At 40.7% G+C, this 16,557-nt stretch overlaps 3 protein-coding genes across 3 annotated transcripts; 1 reads left to right on the forward strand and 2 right to left on the reverse strand.

Moving 5' to 3' along the window:
- The first annotated feature begins 1,825 nt into the window (after positions 1-1,825).
- On the forward strand, positions 1,826-4,035 carry marcksl1b (MARCKS-like 1b). Its single transcript, XM_085901510.1, has 2 exons — positions 1,826-2,114; positions 2,892-4,035. The coding sequence occupies exons 1-2, from the start codon at positions 2,028-2,030 to the stop codon at positions 3,450-3,452; spliced, it is 648 nt and encodes a 215-aa protein (XP_085757636.1). The 5' UTR covers positions 1,826-2,027; the 3' UTR covers positions 3,453-4,035.
- An 806-nt stretch (positions 4,036-4,841) lies between these two features.
- On the reverse strand, positions 4,842-9,029 carry LOC147040998 (sodium-dependent neutral amino acid transporter B(0)AT1-like). Its single transcript, XM_085900465.1, has 12 exons — positions 8,819-9,029; positions 7,957-8,097; positions 7,749-7,886; positions 7,441-7,622; positions 7,252-7,362; positions 7,056-7,168; positions 6,860-6,988; positions 6,394-6,550; positions 6,122-6,326; positions 5,874-6,033; positions 5,641-5,803; positions 4,842-5,558 (listed from the first exon to the last, which is right to left on the reverse strand). The coding sequence occupies exons 1-12, from the start codon at positions 9,015-9,017 to the stop codon at positions 5,412-5,414; spliced, it is 1,845 nt and encodes a 614-aa protein (XP_085756591.1). The 5' UTR covers positions 9,018-9,029; the 3' UTR covers positions 4,842-5,411.
- Positions 9,030-9,445: 416 nt separating this feature from the next.
- On the reverse strand, positions 9,446-13,277 carry LOC147040999 (sodium-dependent neutral amino acid transporter B(0)AT1-like). Its single transcript, XM_085900464.1, has 12 exons — positions 12,952-13,277; positions 12,708-12,848; positions 12,287-12,424; positions 12,047-12,228; positions 11,859-11,969; positions 11,228-11,340; positions 11,028-11,156; positions 10,767-10,923; positions 10,500-10,704; positions 10,239-10,398; positions 9,988-10,150; positions 9,446-9,905 (listed from the first exon to the last, which is right to left on the reverse strand). The coding sequence occupies exons 1-12, from the start codon at positions 13,148-13,150 to the stop codon at positions 9,696-9,698; spliced, it is 1,908 nt and encodes a 635-aa protein (XP_085756590.1). The 5' UTR covers positions 13,151-13,277; the 3' UTR covers positions 9,446-9,695.
- Between the last annotated feature and the right edge of the window lie 3,280 nt (positions 13,278-16,557).

The raw sequence follows: 16,557 nt of genomic DNA on the forward strand, positions 1-16,557 counted from the left end.
GAGCTCCATATTTCTCTTCTCTGCATTCCAACCCTCGGTCGTACTCTATGAACTCTGTCACAGCTGATGCCCTCCCGGCTTTGTATGTATGTGTGTGTGCATTATGTGTGATCCATGGGTGAAGGATTGCCCCCCCCCCCCCCCCCCAGTAGTCGTCCCATGACAATGCTTCCCTTATATGCACATAACACGCCGACGCACACGTTACAAACATCATCACCGCCTCCTCCTCGTCATCATCACGACGAAGCGCCTCCTTTTTTGTTGTTGTTTTTTTCTCAAGAAAGTAAAAGAAAGGAGCACTTGATCTTTCTCCATCTGTAAATGTTAAGCGTGATGTTACCTCGAACGGGCTGAAGAAGCCCATTCACAGAAAAAGACGGTTGGAGGAGACACGAGCGCCTGCGTGCCAGGCATTCCATAGCACACAGTGGATACATTATTATGACATTTACAAGGCCAAGTAGATAGATACAGCGTGATATGTGTGTGAGAAAAGGTCGTCCCCTCGCTGTGACTGCAAAATAAGAAGTAACACAGAAAGTAGCCCCCGGTGGGCTGTAACATGACAGCGTTTGTTTGCATGCGTTCCGATATTCCTAAGTCTTACAAAATCAATTTGCCTGATTGGTTGCTGCTAAGATCAATTCGTCACATCGGACACTGAGAGTCTTTTCTTCCCTAATTGAGATTTGTAGCTTTAACAGCTGTTGCGAGAAATGCACATGGGAGAAAATGATTAGGTGGAATGTGCATGATCATTCCATTGACGTTTTTTTTTTTTTTTTTGTAGCTTCTGGTATGTTGTTGACCAACGGAAGGGAACAACAAATCTAGTCATGCAACCATGAGGACTCAGCGTGATATACCATTCGTCTAAATGCCGATCTTGTTCTTTAACCCAACAAATATATGACAACATTGAACAATAGAGACAATAGATAAACTCTCCATTCACCATTGTGTGATAGTGCCATGGCCCTTTTTGTTATATGGATACATTTACTGCAATGCAAGCAACAGAAATCCTGAAATACATCAAATTCTTTCTCCACTTATCAGTTACGTGTATTTTATTCTATCGATAGCCACAGAAGAAGAAATGTTGCGACTTGTGTGCAACTGTGAGTTAAATAAACACCGGGCAAACATTTTCGAAAAGTAAAAACAGAAGTTGCTCAATACAGAAGAAAGAATCCCTTCTTTTAGGACTAGTCAGAGTGAAAGTGAAAATGACGGCATCTGTACGAGTGCCAGCGTGTGTGTGTAATGAAATTCGAAAAGTCCTTACTGACTCATCGAAATCTTGTCCTTGAGTCATTTAAAGGTTACATGATTTTGCCTAAAGGTCACAACATGTAGAGTTTACCGTAGTAGCGTTGACACATTTCTATTCAGAGTTTAGAATTAATGAAGTACAAATACTTTTACTGTAATGAAGTCAAAATGGAACATTGAAGTCAAATGAGCAAGATATTTTTGAAGAGAATGATCTTATATCTTTTATCTTAAAGCATAAATCTTATAAGTAATATTAGATTAATGGCAAATGTGTTGTGTTGTCCTGTACAAACGTAAAAAAAACATATGAAGGAAGGCTTTTATATTGTTTTTTTCTCATTTAAGTAGTATAAAACTGTAGAAAAACGAGTTGAACCGTTTCAATTCACTGCTGGGGGTCCTCTGCGGTGATTGGCCAAAGCCTGCTAGACGCTCCCCCAGACAGGACGCTGATTGGTTGAAACCATCACAACGCCCGCCCACCGGGTGTCGCCCCAAACCTGTTGTATGTTGAAGCGTTGCGTTCAAGCGCTGATGAGTTTAGAGGCGCTCTCTCCCCCGGAGTGACTAGTACCAGCGAGACGGACTTGGAATCATTCAAAAAAATAATAATAATTCCCTAATATACACTTTTCGTTGCTTCACCGCTGGATACGCGACTCGACCTGGGGTTGGATTAACTTCGGGCCACTCTTTTTTAGTTTTTCTTTTTCATTTGCTTTGGGAAGAGGCAGACAAAGAAGACAATGGGATCTCAGTCATCCAAGGGAGAGGTGGCCGTGGAGGCGAACGCCGCCGCCGCTGATGCTGCGGCTGTCAAAACCAATGGCCAGGTAATTCAAACATTTGTATTTTTTTGCAAATGAGAAGTCGCGCAAAAGTTTGCATAGACGCGCAACAATACAAATGTGTTGTCTAAATTGATTCTCTATGAATGGGAGATTTTTTTTTCCTCCCAGAGGGGAGTCAGGTGGGGCTTTCAGCATCCTCGCTCATCAAAAAGGAATTTTAAGATGGAGTAGTACTAAATGCATTTGGAGGACGTTTATTCTAAAAAAAAAAGAAAAAAAAAGAGAGAGAGAGAGAGAGAGGGGGAGGGGGCGTCTTGAGCGTACGTCGTCAGCTCTTGTTTTAAGTGAGCCTGCTATCTCTATTGAATCAAATGCACCTTTCACATTTTGCTCTTAATCGAGAGATCATTAAGGGGATTTAATTGCTAATTGGAATTTCGTGTTAAATTGAGGAAGACTAATATTCAACTAGTTAAAATGATCTTCTTTCGTCAACCCCCCCCCCCCCCCCCCCTCCCCTATATAATCAATGATAAGTAAAAGCTTGTCTCTCCAGTCGCGTCTTTGTTGGGGCTGTCTGGTACCCCGACTCATTTGCGTGACTTTACTGCCGCGTATCGGTTCACTGTGGAGCTGCAAGGCGTCGCCTCAACCAGACGACGCAGATTGATGAACACGACGATGCTCTGTCAAATAAGAAGAAATTGTGATGAGAATCGACTGGATTGGGATCAAATATGACCCTGGGGTCATTTTATTTTGTTTATTGATGTAATTTTCACAAATAAATGATGAATTATTTTATTTATTTTTTTGCAGGAGAACGGCCACGTGAAGACCAATGGTGATGTCTCCACCAAGCCCGACGGGGACGCCGCCGCCACCAATGGCTCGGCCGAGGCCTCTAAGGAGCCCGAAGCCAGCGCGGAAGGCGACGCCATCGAGCCCGCACCCGCCGCCGACGGCGAGGCGGCCAAACCCGAAGGGGAGGCCGCAGCCGCTGCAGCCGGCGAGGCGGCAACCAAGGAGACCCCTAAGAAGAAGAAGAAGAAATTCTCCCTGAAGAAGTCATTCAACTTCAAGCTGAACCTGAAGAAGACCAAGAAGAACGAGAACGTCAAGGAGGAACCGGCAGCGGCCGCCGCCGCCTCCTCCGAGGAGAAACCCGCTGAGAACGGAGCCACCGCCGCCGCTGCGGAGGAGAAGAAGGAGGAGGTGAAGGAGGAGGCCCAGGCCGAGCCCCCGAAAGCTGAGGAGGGGGCAGCCAAAGAGGACGCCCCCAAGGAGGAGGCCAAGGAGGCAGCTGCTCCAGCCCCCGAGGCCTCGAAACCCACAGAGGAGAGCAGCTCGACCCCCGCCCCTTCTGAAAAGAAGGAGTAATTGTATGTGCAGCTCACAATGAACTGGCTGAACTGTTTTTCAAAGAAAGAGAGAGAGAGAGCGAGAGAGAGAGAGAGCGAGAGAGAAAGAGAGAGAACGAGAGAGAATTTAAGAGTATATATATATTTATATATATATGTGTATATGTATACATATGTATATGGATATATGTATATGTAAATATATACACATGTATGTGAGAGACTCCTTCGACGTGCCACTTTTTCGTCAAGACGACAGACGAGATTCACTAGGTCACTTCCTGCTCGACATCTGGACCTTGACTGACTTTTGAGGTATTTTGGCGCGGCGGCAAAACGACAACACCAAGCGGACGAAAGGTTGATAAAGGACACATCTTTTCCCCACTTTGACAAAGAAGACAAGATGCCTCCTTTGTGATGAAAAGAAGCTCGAAAAGGAACAACGAGGACAACACCACTTGAAATGACTGTTAAATAGCTACAAAAAAAAAACAAGAAATAAATCCGAAGAGACTCGCCAACTTTTTACATTCCTATATTTTAACCCAAATTTGAAGTATTTTGTGGTGTATTATAGAGAACCATCTTAAAAGAAGCTATGTCTTGTTTGTTTAAAAAAAAAAAAAAAACTATAGACAAGTTTTGATTTTATTACTATGAAAAAAAAATAAAAAATACACAATTCAGCTTGCTATGTTCACTGTTGCGGTTTGATATGAAGCAGAATTGTTTATCTGTCGTGTGTGAGCCTGAATCTGCTTTGTCTCTGTAAATACAATTGGATTGATTTCTGTTCTTTATTTTGCTAATGTTGACAGATGTTACTGGTTTTATTGTAAAGTTGATAATGGTAAATAAATGTTGGTCACCTGCCCGTGGATGTGATTTTTATCTTTCTTTGCACCAGACACAACTTGCTAGGATTTTTTTTTTCCTTTTAGTGTGACCTAAATACTCATTTTAATAGGCCAAAAGCTTTTTTTTTTTTCTCCTCCAACATTTGGGACGCCACTGAATCATTAGTATGAGGTGAGAAATTAGCACGCTAATGAAATATTCATAATCTCTGAGATCTTTTTACACATAACTACAAGAGTGGTGCTATGCAGCAAAATCCATTCACAGACCCGGTCGTAGATCGTAGCTATAAAAAGTCTACACACCCCTGTTCAAACGCAAGATATTTGCGGAATAGAAAAAAATCAGACCGAGATAAATTATTTTTAAATGCAATTGAGAAAAAATATTTTCCAAGAATGGGACAAAATCTAAAAACTGAGATAATGTAGTTGCACAAGTGAGCACCCCCCTCCTCAAACTGGTTATGGAGCCGTGTTCAGAATGAACAACACGCCTATCTCAATTTACGTGAATAATTAACCCCAACAGATTTTGAACTGTTCTGCTTTATTTAAGTCTTCCAAAGCATCAATGAAAATACAGAGACTTGTTTATTTCTTTTACATTTTGCAGGAAAATCATCACAACTCAATGCAGATCAGGCTTTCAACAATAACAGTTACATAATACACACATTCTTCACGTGGCCCCGGAGAGTTATTGTGAGGATATTCTGTTTTGTAACATTTTTATTTTGTTTGCACATCATAAAAACCTTGGCTACATTTCTCTGACAGTCCTGATAAGGGCTGTACTGATTTCAAAAACTGAAACGGGTGCGCAACATGGTGCCACGAGCATTAGGTCCCCCCCCACCCTTCGGGGACCACATTGATTCATATAATTAATTAATAATGATTACATAATTACAAGGAATTTGTGTGTCTTAGACTGCATTTTGCATTAATCGGTGACTAAGAAGTAGCTCTCAGTTTCATACAGGTTAGTGGCCCCTGGATTACACTGCCACCCGGTGGCTATTGTTATGTAATCCAAGAAACATGATCTCTTTCTAAAATCATTTTAACACTATATATTTAAAGAAAAAAAAAAAGTCAAATGAGCTTTATCTTATTCAATTCACTCGTCGCCTGCAGCACACAAAGATAAACCTACACAATGCATACACAGGCACAATTGCACTCGGAACCCCCGCTAAGAGAAAAACCATTCCATTGATCCATGAGGGATATGCTTTGGATGACAATGACGGAAACGCTTCCTGTTGAGGCATAAAACACAATCATTAGATTATTCATCAAAAGGTAAATGTTGAGTCTGAGTCGATTACGTGAAACGCTTACAGAAGCAGGATCCCAGACTAAATAGGTGAGTTCTTCGTGGGCTTGGATTATCAAGTAGAAAATTAAAATGACCAGGACAATGAGAGGACTGATGAACCTCCACGTAATCTGCCAGAAGATGTTTGGTTTCCGTCCAGTCATGAATTCTATGTCCTCGTTGAACCTGAAATATTTGGATAGTTCTCACGGAGTTTCAGAAAGTGGTCCAAATTTATAATTATGATGGTGTTTACCTGTCAATGCCGTATATGTAAACCACAGAAATCATTTCGAAGAATCCAACCGTCAGAAGCGGAATGGATCCGGCAAATTTGTCAAAAAGCCCAAGCCAATAATTGCCGGAATTCAAAGCGAAGAGGAGGGTGATGACGAAAGACACGAGGCACGTTATTACTGAAACACAAAGACACAGCGCAGAAATTTAACAAGTAATGAAAATAAACAGTTGGGTATTTGGGTATTTTATCCGGTGACCCCGTACCAGTCAGGGCTTCATGGGGCCACTTTTTGGGAAAAACCCCCAAGTCTCTTAAGGGGACCACCACTCCCTCAATGTTGCCAAACAGGGTAGAAAGCCCCAAGCAGATGAGCATAATGAAGAAGAGAACAGACCAGACTGGTGAAGCTGGCATCTTGGTGATGGCCTCTGTAAAAACAATAAATGCCAGACCTGTTCCCTCCACTCCCTGGATACATTTTCCACGTTAGTCACATGACACATGTCATAAATAATAACTAATATGACACATTTACCTCACTGAGCAATTTTTGCAAGTCACAGGTTTTAAGGTTCAGTCCGAGAACAACCTCGGGAGAGGAGCTGTTGAGATTTTCTAAGGCCATGTCGAAAGTGCTTGGAGTGATGCTGTCCTCAGGGAGATCGAATCCGTTTATTAATGACATGATGTTGCTAGGGAAGAAAAGAAGTGAGAAGAAGCTCAGAAGTTGAAAGTGAAACTCAGACATCATCAATTTAGGTTGGGGCCATTGCCATCATTTGAGCTAGAACCGCCTCTGGCTGGCATAGTAAACAACAATTAATCTAAATTGTAATTGCACAACAAGGCTAACTTGAAATCACAATTACCGTAATTTTCGGACTATAAGCCGCACCATTTAAAAAAAGTTGTGAAAAAAAGCCGTGGCTTATAGTCAAAAATGTACGGTAGCTGTTAAATAAATAATAATAAAGAAATATATAAAAGGGAAGCATACTCACTCACTAAAACACAGGTCATATTTCTCCGTGGCCCTGAAGCCAATGATGGAATACGTAACACTAGCAGCAAACACGGAAGTAAAGGCGGTGACAACCGACAGGATGACAGCATCTTGCACGCAGTTGTTACTTAAGGAAAAAAAAACATTAGCATCATCTACATAAGCCATGAGGAGATGATGAATAAGAGCCTCACTGAACGGGATTGTAGCTGGAGAATGAGATAAGCCCGCCCCATGCCAAACCAAAAGCGTAAAAAACCTGAGCCCCCGCATCCAGCCACGTTGTCGGATTCATCAATTCCTCCACCTGGAACAAATCCATTACATGTTGATATCCGCTTAGAAGAAATTGATCATTCTAAACATTAGAGATGTATATTTGAAACATACATTTGGGGTGAAGAGAAACTGAAGACCGCTAAAGGCGCCTTTCAGGGTTAGTCCTCGTATCAGGAATATGGACAACACAATATATGGCAGGATGGCTGTGATGTACACAGCCTGTGGTCAAAATAAAAATGGCGCACGTTAAAAACATCTCTTGCATTTTATTCCAGAATCTCGTCAATAGCAACACACCTTGCCTGAGCTGCTTATCCCTTTGATGCAACAAATACAAACAACAGTCCATGCACAGAAAAGGCACACCACTATGGGCCAGTGGAGCTCTCCAGAGTCCGATATGGACGTTGAGCTGTTGAGGGTCACTCGGTAGAAAAAATAGTCCACGGTGGAGCTTTCTTGACATTCTGCTACAAAACCTAAGCAAATCCATAAACGTTAGTGGTGGGCTTGTGTTGCATTAAGCTAGCAGCCATTATCAAGGAAAATTAATGTCAACATGGAATTGTCATGCAAAAAAAAGATCTAAATCTCACAGAAGGTACCTGTTGCATTTTCATTGAGAGGACACTGAGTCCAAGGTAGTGGACTTTGGAAGGAATTGAAGAGGTACCACATGATCCAAGCTATCAAACTGTTGTAATACAAAGAAACTAAGAAGGACACCAGCATGGAGGCAATACCTGAAAAAAATATACAGCATTATTAACAAATTGTATGTTGTTGTTTTTTTTAATGTAGGATTTAACGTACCAACACCAGTCAGGTAAGGACTGATGGCCCGCCACACTCCCACACTTCCTTTCCGGAGACGCTGGCCAATGGCAAATTCCAGCAACAGGAGGGGCATTCCTTCTAATACCAGCAGGAGCAGGTAGGGGATCAAGAAGGCTCCTGAAAAATGTCACATTTTGACAAACTTTAAAGATAATGATGAAAAATAATTCACGTTCACATGTCAAATAATATTTCCTCATTGAAATGAATGGAAATGCAATTAATCCGTTTTTGGCCTTCCCAAAAAACAACAATATAAAAGACAAGAGTAATGTATAAATGCATTTTAATAACAATTGCACAGAATTAAGGTTGCTAGGTAACTGTTGTCAGTGCTTTGTCATATGCCTTAATCTTTGCGTTACGTTATAGTGACACGAAATCACAGAATTGGGGCAGGTCGGTGTCCTGAGTGAGTGTATGCTCGTTAAATGTACACATTATGATGCGTTAAATAGCACAAGACAATCATTATCAAAGACACGGCTGTTTGTAGGACGTACGTTTTATGTATTTCGGCTCGGAAGTCCCATTAAACAAGACAAGATAAACAGTCATATCATCTCTTATGTAATAGTCACTCAGCAATACAATGTACGGCCTGAGAATTCTTCGAGGGGAACTTCTACTCCGACAATGATTAACAAAAGTTGACAATTTTACACTCCAGCTTTCGCGCATGGGTTATGTATTCAACTTGCCGTTTGACCTCTGGCACAAAGGACACAAAGTGACTTTTAATAGAAGTACCGAGCCAATTTCGGAGTTAAAACTTGAGAATTCTGTCCCAATTCTTCACCTTTGTAAAACATCTTGAAAATAATTATCCCCATCTTACCTCCTCCATGGCTCTGACACAGGTAAGGGAATCGCCAAACATTGCCAAGGCCGATACAAAATCCCACGCAGGTCAGGATGTACTGAGCTTTATTGTCCCATTTGGGTCTATTATTAGCTTCCTCTTTCTCCAGCCTATCCAGATCCTCAAGGCTGGAGATCCGCAGATCCAGTCCCGGGTTGGGAAGAGTCAATTTCATGTCGTCGAAAAACTGAAGCGGCGGAGTGGTCTGCAGCCGGCCGATGAAGCGGTTGAATGAGCGTTTATTAGGCCTTGTTCCAAGCACAAATCAGCAATGTTGAAATCACTTTATTATCTTTCACGGATGTAGATTAGATAATGCACTCTGCACTTTTACCCTTATATACCCATAATTGAATCGTCAAATACTATTTGAAGTACGCTTTTTTTTTTTAAAAAGCTATAAATCAATTTTGGATTATTTGAAAGGAAAATGGCTTTTATAGAACTTAGACTTATACATTTTACGTTATCTCATTAGAACTATTAATCGGCTCAGTCTGTACAGAATGAATAGCAAAGATTTTTTTTTCAAAATTTGGCGAGATTAGCAGCGAGACACACAGACACACAAATACCAAATAGTATGATAAAAAAAATGCCACATTTATTGATCCATCACTGTTAAAATAGATATTATTTACAGATTAATTCAAATAATAACTCCACATTACACAAGTGCTAATAGTAACACAATATTAAATATCACAATAATCCAGCAGCACTATGACAAATTCACTATTAACAACACAAATGTGCGTTGGAAGATTTACATGACAGTTTTCCAAAAAAAAAAAAAACACTCCGAAAGAGTATTAATAGATGAAAGAAAAATCCCAAAGCAAGTAGAACCCGGCTAATACTTCATTTTGTCATTTATGTGAATCTCAGCAGAGATAGTCTTCACATTGTCATCGTTGACATCCGATCGTTTGCAGCATCTCCTCTGGAAACATTTGAAGAGGGCCACGGCCGGGATGACTAAACTGGGAACGCCGGCCAGGATGAAGACAATAAAAGAAATCCAAGTCGGGTATTCGCGCACTTCGAGGGTGGGAAAGTTCTCCTGTGGAGTGAAAGGATTCACGGAAATGTTGCCATCAAACACTATTAAAAAAATAAAATCAAAACTCTTCCATGATGCTTACCGATTCTGGATTCCAAGCCAAATAAGTGAGAGACTTTGTGATTTGCGTGACAAAATAAAAGACCAGGATGATGACCATGATGAGCGGACTGACCACCCTCCAGGTCACCTGCCAGAAGATGTTGGGCTTGTGTCCAATCATGAATTCGATATCTTTATTAAATCTGTGCGGCAGATAGAATAAGATCTCACAATATCATTGAAAGATATGATAATGGTTGTATAAAGCGTTAACTTCCTGGAGGAACATACCTATCTATACCATAAATGTAGATAACGGCGATCATCTCGCAAAGCCCGATGACCAGAAGAGGAATGGAACCGGCAAAGTTGTCAAAAAGAGCCAACCAGTAATTTCCCGAGCGCTGAGCGAATATGATGCCAACGGCAAAAGAAATAGCGCAGGACAAACCTGAAAGACAAAATTCTTAGCTAACATGCCAATATTCGATAAATTATGTATTTGATGTACCTAATGAAGTGTCCTGCAATGGGATGTAAACAAATAATTACCACAGAAAACTTCTTTGGGCCATTTTTTGGGTAATAAATTCAGATCCTGCAAGGGTACCACAACTCCCTCCACGTTTCCAAACATAGTGGATAGACCGAGGCAGAAGAGCATGATGAAGAAGAGCACGGCCCAGATTGGCGAAACGGGCATCTTTATGATGGCTTCCGTGAAGACAATGAAGGCCAAACCTGTTCCTTCCACCCCCTGAGGACAGTTTGGGCAAACATTAGCACACATGTTGTCATCTCCAGAAACATTCCACATACCTGACTGAGGAAGAACTGTATGTCACATGTTTGGATTTGCAAATCCTTCACAATATCCGGACTGGTTTGGTTGAGGTATAGAAGCATGTGGTCGTAGTTGCTCTCTGTGATGTTGTTCTCGCTTAAGTCGAAGGCGTTCGTCAGCTTCAGGATGTTGCTGCAAAAAGAAAACAAACCTTTTGAATTAGCATGCTAGTTTAACAAAATAATAGTACTATCAGATTTAAGGAATCGAAAAGCACGTATTGCATCATCACTCACCCTCCGAGACAGTCGTCGTATTTTTCAGTGGCTCTGAAGCCGATGATGGAGTAGATGACGGTGGCGGAGTACACCGACGTGCAGCCGTTGATGATGGAAATGAGAACGGCATCCTGCTCGCAGTTATTGCTATCGTGAAATCAAAAGTTAATACGATAAAACTGGAGTTCCAGTTTAATTCGACTGTGATGTTTACTCACTGGATAGAATTGTAACTAGAAAAGGAGATGAGGCCTCCAAACGCCAACGAGAAGGAGTAGAACACCTGAGCGCCGGCGTCCAACCACGTTGAAGGATTCATCAACTCATCCACCTTTGATAATAAAATATTACATGAACATTAAAAAACCCTCGTAAACTCACACGTGCTCATATTTATTACATAAATATCGCATGGCAAGATCGTAATCTTTGATATGCTACGCTTCAAACGAAATCACCCTAAGGTGTCAGAATCATAAAAATTAATAGCCCCACAAATTGTATTTCTTGCCAACGTAATAATCGAAAGCGATATTTATTTTATGACGATTGTCCTGTGAGGTGTTGATTCCAGAAGCCATTGTATTATAGTGCAATTATAGAAGAGTATATTTTTGACTATTTGCAGACTCGACATAATTCAAGTAATTTTCCACTGTGCTTAAGGGTGCAGTACCAACATCATCCATCAGAGGGCACTGTTTTTCCTTCCAAATATGCGTATGATAATTAGTCCTGACTAGCTACTTCAAAATGTATTTGTATGAATCAACTTGTCTCTTATTTACAGCATTACAGGGGTAAGAAAAAAAAAGAGAAATATTACGATAAATTATCGTCAATGCTTACGTCTGGTGTGAAGAGGAACTTAATTCCCGCCAAGGAACCTTTCAGAGTAAGTCCTCTAATGAGGAAGATTGTCAGAACCACGTACGGCAGAGTGGACGTGATATACACAGCCTGGATAACAAAATTCATACAGATCAACGAAAAAGGTCATCGGACCCAAATACTTCAGATTGTGAGGACGCTCGGACCTTGCCGCTGGTTTCGATTCCACGAATGCAGCAGACATAGAGCACGGTCCAAGCGGCCACCAGGGACAGCACCATCCACCACTGTAGACCTCCAGATTCATCAATGGACTCTGATGTGTTCAGGGTTTCTCTGTACCAGAAGTAATCCACAGTGCTGCTACGTGCACACTCGTCCACCGGACCTATATAAATGATTATTATTTCATTTGATGACATTTTTGAACCTCTCAACGGCCATACCTGTGAGGTTAGCATTGAGTGGACACTGGCTCCATGGCAAAGGATCCTGGAAGGAGTTGAAGAGGTACCACATGATCCAAGCCATGATGGTGTTGTAGTACATGCCCACCAGAAAAGACACCATCAAAGATGATATACCTGCAACCACGTGACACCATTGAAGTTTTCTTTGGAGCTATATTTTGGTGTCTAGGAACTATGTTGAAGTGAGTTGAGTGGTTTCTTTTAGACAAAAATTGCGATTTACTTCCATTTTATGTGATTTCGGTGCCAAGGAACTATGTTGAAGTCATTTGAGAGTTTCATTTAGACAAAAGTAGTGATTTGTCGCCATCTTTAGGCATCTTATGGGCGATTATCAACTTCCCTATGCCATGCAAATAACCACTATACGGGTAATTCGACAGTAGTGTTTACCCACCAACTCCAGCCAAGTGCGGGTTAATTGAGCGCCACACGCCAACGCTGCCTTTCCTCAAACGCTGTCCGATAGCAAACTCAAGGTGCAGCAGCGGGATTCCCTCCAGAACCACAAGGAGTAGGAAGGGGATCATGAAAGCACCTAGTCGCAAGGGAAGCAATCAGTTAAGCTTCCTACTTTCAAATTTCAACATCAATTAAAATTCCAGTTTCTTGCAAGCATGCTTCCACTGAGAACCGCCTACCTCCTCCATGGCTTTGGCACAAATAAGGAAACCTCCAGACGTTGCCCAGACCGACACAGAAGCCCACACAGGTGAGCAGGTACTGGGCTTTGTTGTCCCACTTGGGTCTATCCCCCGCCTGATCAATTTCCATCTTCTCCAGTTCCCCATGAGAAGGGATCCGATCATCCAGTCCCGGGTTTGGTAGCTTCAGCTTCATGTTGATTCTGTCACGGTCGAGAGTTCCCTCAGTCGCTACGGCACGTTAATCTCCTCCCTTGTGTGGAGCGTCCTCCCCTCTCGAGTTCTTCAAGTGCCAATGCGTGCTCCCAGTAGGGGGGGGCTGAGTTATTTACTGTGGCCCGTGGCACCTGAGCTCCAGTTATCAGTAGCTCATTGTCCAAATGCTTTATTATGTCATGTCAGCAAAATCGAGCGGAAAAAAGGTGTCGCCTTCTCGACAATGGTTAAGCATCACATGACCCACACTTTGCACTGACGCTAGAAATATGACTCGCATCGTTTTGTGAGGCGAAGGGTCGATGCGATGATAAGATAATATATAAACACAATTTCTGTATCAAGAAAAATACAACAAATGTGGTTTGTTTTCAAACAATATAATGTTTCATTTGAATGAATTTATTTTCACATGATTTAAATTTAAATATATTTAATTTGATTGTCCTTGCATGCTCATTTACTATCAAACTGTGCTTGATTTTTATCTAATCTAACCATGCTATGACTATTATATTGCTTTGTGATACGTAAGCATTTAATTTCCTCCAGTGCCAAGATGTTGTTGTTACTTTTCAGTGTGAAAACATTGTGTAGTTTTCAGCTATTTGAATTATTTCAGGTTTTTTTTTCTTTCTGTGTACAGCAATTTGGATAGCTCTAATCAATTTTGTACAATCATTAACCAATGTTCGGAAACGTTTCTAAATAATGGCCGCCCCTTTCATTAAACGTGCTTTGGCTAATAATGCAGCTCGTGCTTTGTTTTCAATCACGTTTTACAGTCTCGTGCGCGTGTGGGAGTATTATTATGCGCTAATGTTTTACTTATTGCTTCATGCAGGTGTGTCTTTTTTTTGTTGTTGTTATTGTCACCCTGATAGGTTGCATATTAATGCTCATTTATATATCACACACACAATGACGATGAAAATTTCAAATCTGAAGCTTTATTTAAATGTTAATATTTATCACTTCAAGCCATCTTCTATTGCACATAAATAGCTAGGTTGCGGAAATTGTGTCACGCAAAAACCTATGAAAACTACTACTGTAACGTAAGAGGGTTTTAAGAGGTCTCATTAAAAAAAAAAAAGGAAAAAATAGGAAAACAATGTCTCGCGCTAAAGGTTAAACATTGACTCATATTTTCCTGCATAAATGACATTGTAAAATCAGATGCATCCTGTGTGAAATGATGCAGCTAACATTTAGCCAGGCTACTCAGCTTGGAGAGTTATTTCGAGTCAGTTCTTAAATTTCGCTTACAATATGCACAGTAAAATAGAAAAAGTCCTTTTCATTGTTATCTACTTTTTCTATTTTGTTTTAGGTATCATTCAAATATAAATGAGGCCATCAGGATTTGAACAGGTTCGTTTTTTGGCGACAAGAAAAACTCTATCAAGTGTCTGTGGTGAATCTTTGAAGGTCTTTGCTGTTTATTACCTAAGTGGAGGTAATAAAGCCATCCACTAAATAAGTGCTCATCATATAAACAGGACGGTTTGTCGAGGGAGTTACACGCACTGATAAGATGACAGGTTACGTCTCTTGACATTTTTTACCTCAGTTGAGGTCATTTACTCGACCAGCTGGATTCATAGACTGATTTGAACTCAAGTCGTCACAAACGACCAGAAAAGTACTTCATACTTGGGCTACATGATAAATATTAATAACGTCATGGTAACCATGGTAACATAATCAAATGTTCCTTCGAACTTTCGTTTACTCAGAGAGCAGGCTGACAATCTTTTGCCCGAATTACCCTTCACTCAACTTAATGCTCAAGGTCACAAGCAGTTGACAAGTTAGCATCATAAAAGAAACAGCGGACACACCAAGATAAACATAAAAAGATAACTTGGTTATTCAGATTTTTTTTTTTTTTTTTTTTACTGTAATCAGCTAAAAAAAAAAGAAAGATAGCGGCGGTTATGTATTTTTCCTGGGATTTGTGTTTAACGAGGATTATTGTAATATTGAAAAAGATGGGTTTTATTATGTTTTATTATTATGCATGACAATTATGCTCATGGAGTCAACACAGGGCTGAAAGTTCATTCCGCCGCCAGCAATGTTTTGTGTCTGTTTAGGTGTGCGTGTTGCCGATAGCAGTAAAATCGTAAATCAGCCGATAAGACACAAGTCTGTCACGTTGAAGTCTGTTTACTTCACTCATTTCATTTTGTATGAGAAACCAAACAGTTGTCCGTCAACTGTTGTGTCGAAAGTATTTGACTGGAAAATACGTGTTTAATTTTTTTTTTTATTCCGCAGAACCGTGGAACTACGTTGAAGTATATCGCAAGTGTTTGAGGTCGATTTCCACGCACAGATGGTGTTTACAGTTTTCACACGCAAGAAGCTCCAGCAATAAAGCGACTGCACTTTTATAGGGCTTTTATCCAAACTGCTTTAAAACGCTTTACTGTCTCCAATCCAAGGCACTAGCCTGACCCCCTGGTAGAAAATGAGATTTATTGGCCTGCTTACCAATACTACAAACCATCTTACACTGTCCATAAAAGTCGGTATTTGCAGCCTTTTTTTTTTCATAGCCGCTTTTCAATAGAGAAGGACAAATCTGAGCTGTAACAGAAACATCTGAGCTGTAACAGTTCCTGCCCAGAGGTGAAAATTCGACTCGTTTCTACTACTTGTTTTCTGATGAATCATTTACACAAGTCACCAAATGTTGGCTCTTATGACATTTAATTATCTCAACATGTGGTGCCACATCACCATGTGAAAGTATGCAATGGCCGCAGTATCCTGGTTCACTGGGTTCTGTGGAAAGATGAAACGGGATGAGCAATGGGACCTGTTGTGATTGCCATGGATGCCAAAGGACATTTATTAATGTGGTGTATCAATTCCTGAGATGGGTCAAAAAGCATTTAGTCTGTATTCGCTACCATCTCACCTGCAGTTGTGAAATTGTAACACATTAAGGGAGATGCACTTTAGTTGGTTTATGATTCAGCTCACCAGTGACCCGAAACTAGATTAGTGGTAGAAAATCAATGCGTGTGGGTAGATGATTAACACCACGGTGCTTGCGCTTAAAAATTAGAGCCTTAAGGGGGCGCCATTTCTTTAAAATCAACCAAGAAAATAAACACTTCTTTTGAGGAAGTGCAAACCTTTTTAAAATTAGTAACTGACATAGATGTGAAAAAAAGATAAAAAATGAAATAATAAATAATAAGAAGTAATAAATAAAACAAAGATATGTGCTTTGTTTTAACATGACGTCACGGTGAGCAGAGGTTCCTTATGTCAGAATATGGACAATTAATTAGGCATAACTTTAGTATGACATTGTTTGCTCATCTAAAATCAACAAATATTTGTATTATATGCTCTATTCATCTATATAGC

The sequence above is a fragment of the Syngnathus leptorhynchus genome, chromosome 20 (assembly GCF_054491065.1).
Source record: "Syngnathus leptorhynchus isolate UIUO chromosome 20, UIUO_Slep, whole genome shotgun sequence".
Taxonomy (NCBI): Eukaryota; Metazoa; Chordata; class Actinopteri; order Syngnathiformes; family Syngnathidae; genus Syngnathus; species Syngnathus leptorhynchus.

What these genes read in the sequence shown, in the direction of transcription:
- marcksl1b (XM_085901510.1), top strand. Translation starts at nt 2,028, where the DNA reads ATGGGATCTCAGTCATCCAAGGGAGAGGTGGCCGTGGAGGCGAACGCC. An exon ending in CTGTCAAAACCAATGGCCAG is followed by an intron (nt 2,115 to 2,891) that starts GTAATTCAAACA and finishes ATTTTTTTGCAG; the next exon opens with GAGAACGGCCACGTGAAGAC.
- LOC147040998 (XM_085900465.1), bottom strand. Translation starts at nt 9,017, where the DNA reads ATGAAATTGACTCTTCCCAACCCGGGACTGGATCTGCGGATCTCCAGC. An exon ending in TATGACCTGTGTTTTAGTGA is followed by an intron (nt 6,551 to 6,859) that starts GTGAGTATGCTT and finishes TTTCTTCCCTAG; the next exon opens with CAACATCATGTCATTAATAA. An exon ending in TGCAAAAATTGCTCAGTGAG is followed by an intron (nt 6,327 to 6,393) that starts GTAAATGTGTCA and finishes AAATGTATCCAG; the next exon opens with GGAGTGGAGGGAACAGGTCT.
- LOC147040999 (XM_085900464.1), bottom strand. Translation starts at nt 13,150, where the DNA reads ATGAAGCTGAAGCTACCAAACCCGGGACTGGATGATCGGATCCCTTCT. An exon ending in CCCGCACTTGGCTGGAGTTG is followed by an intron (nt 12,425 to 12,707) that starts GTGGGTAAACAC and finishes ACGTGGTTGCAG; the next exon opens with GTATATCATCTTTGATGGTG. An exon ending in TCTAGTTACAATTCTATCCA is followed by an intron (nt 11,157 to 11,227) that starts GTGAGTAAACAT and finishes ATTTCACGATAG; the next exon opens with CAATAACTGCGAGCAGGATG.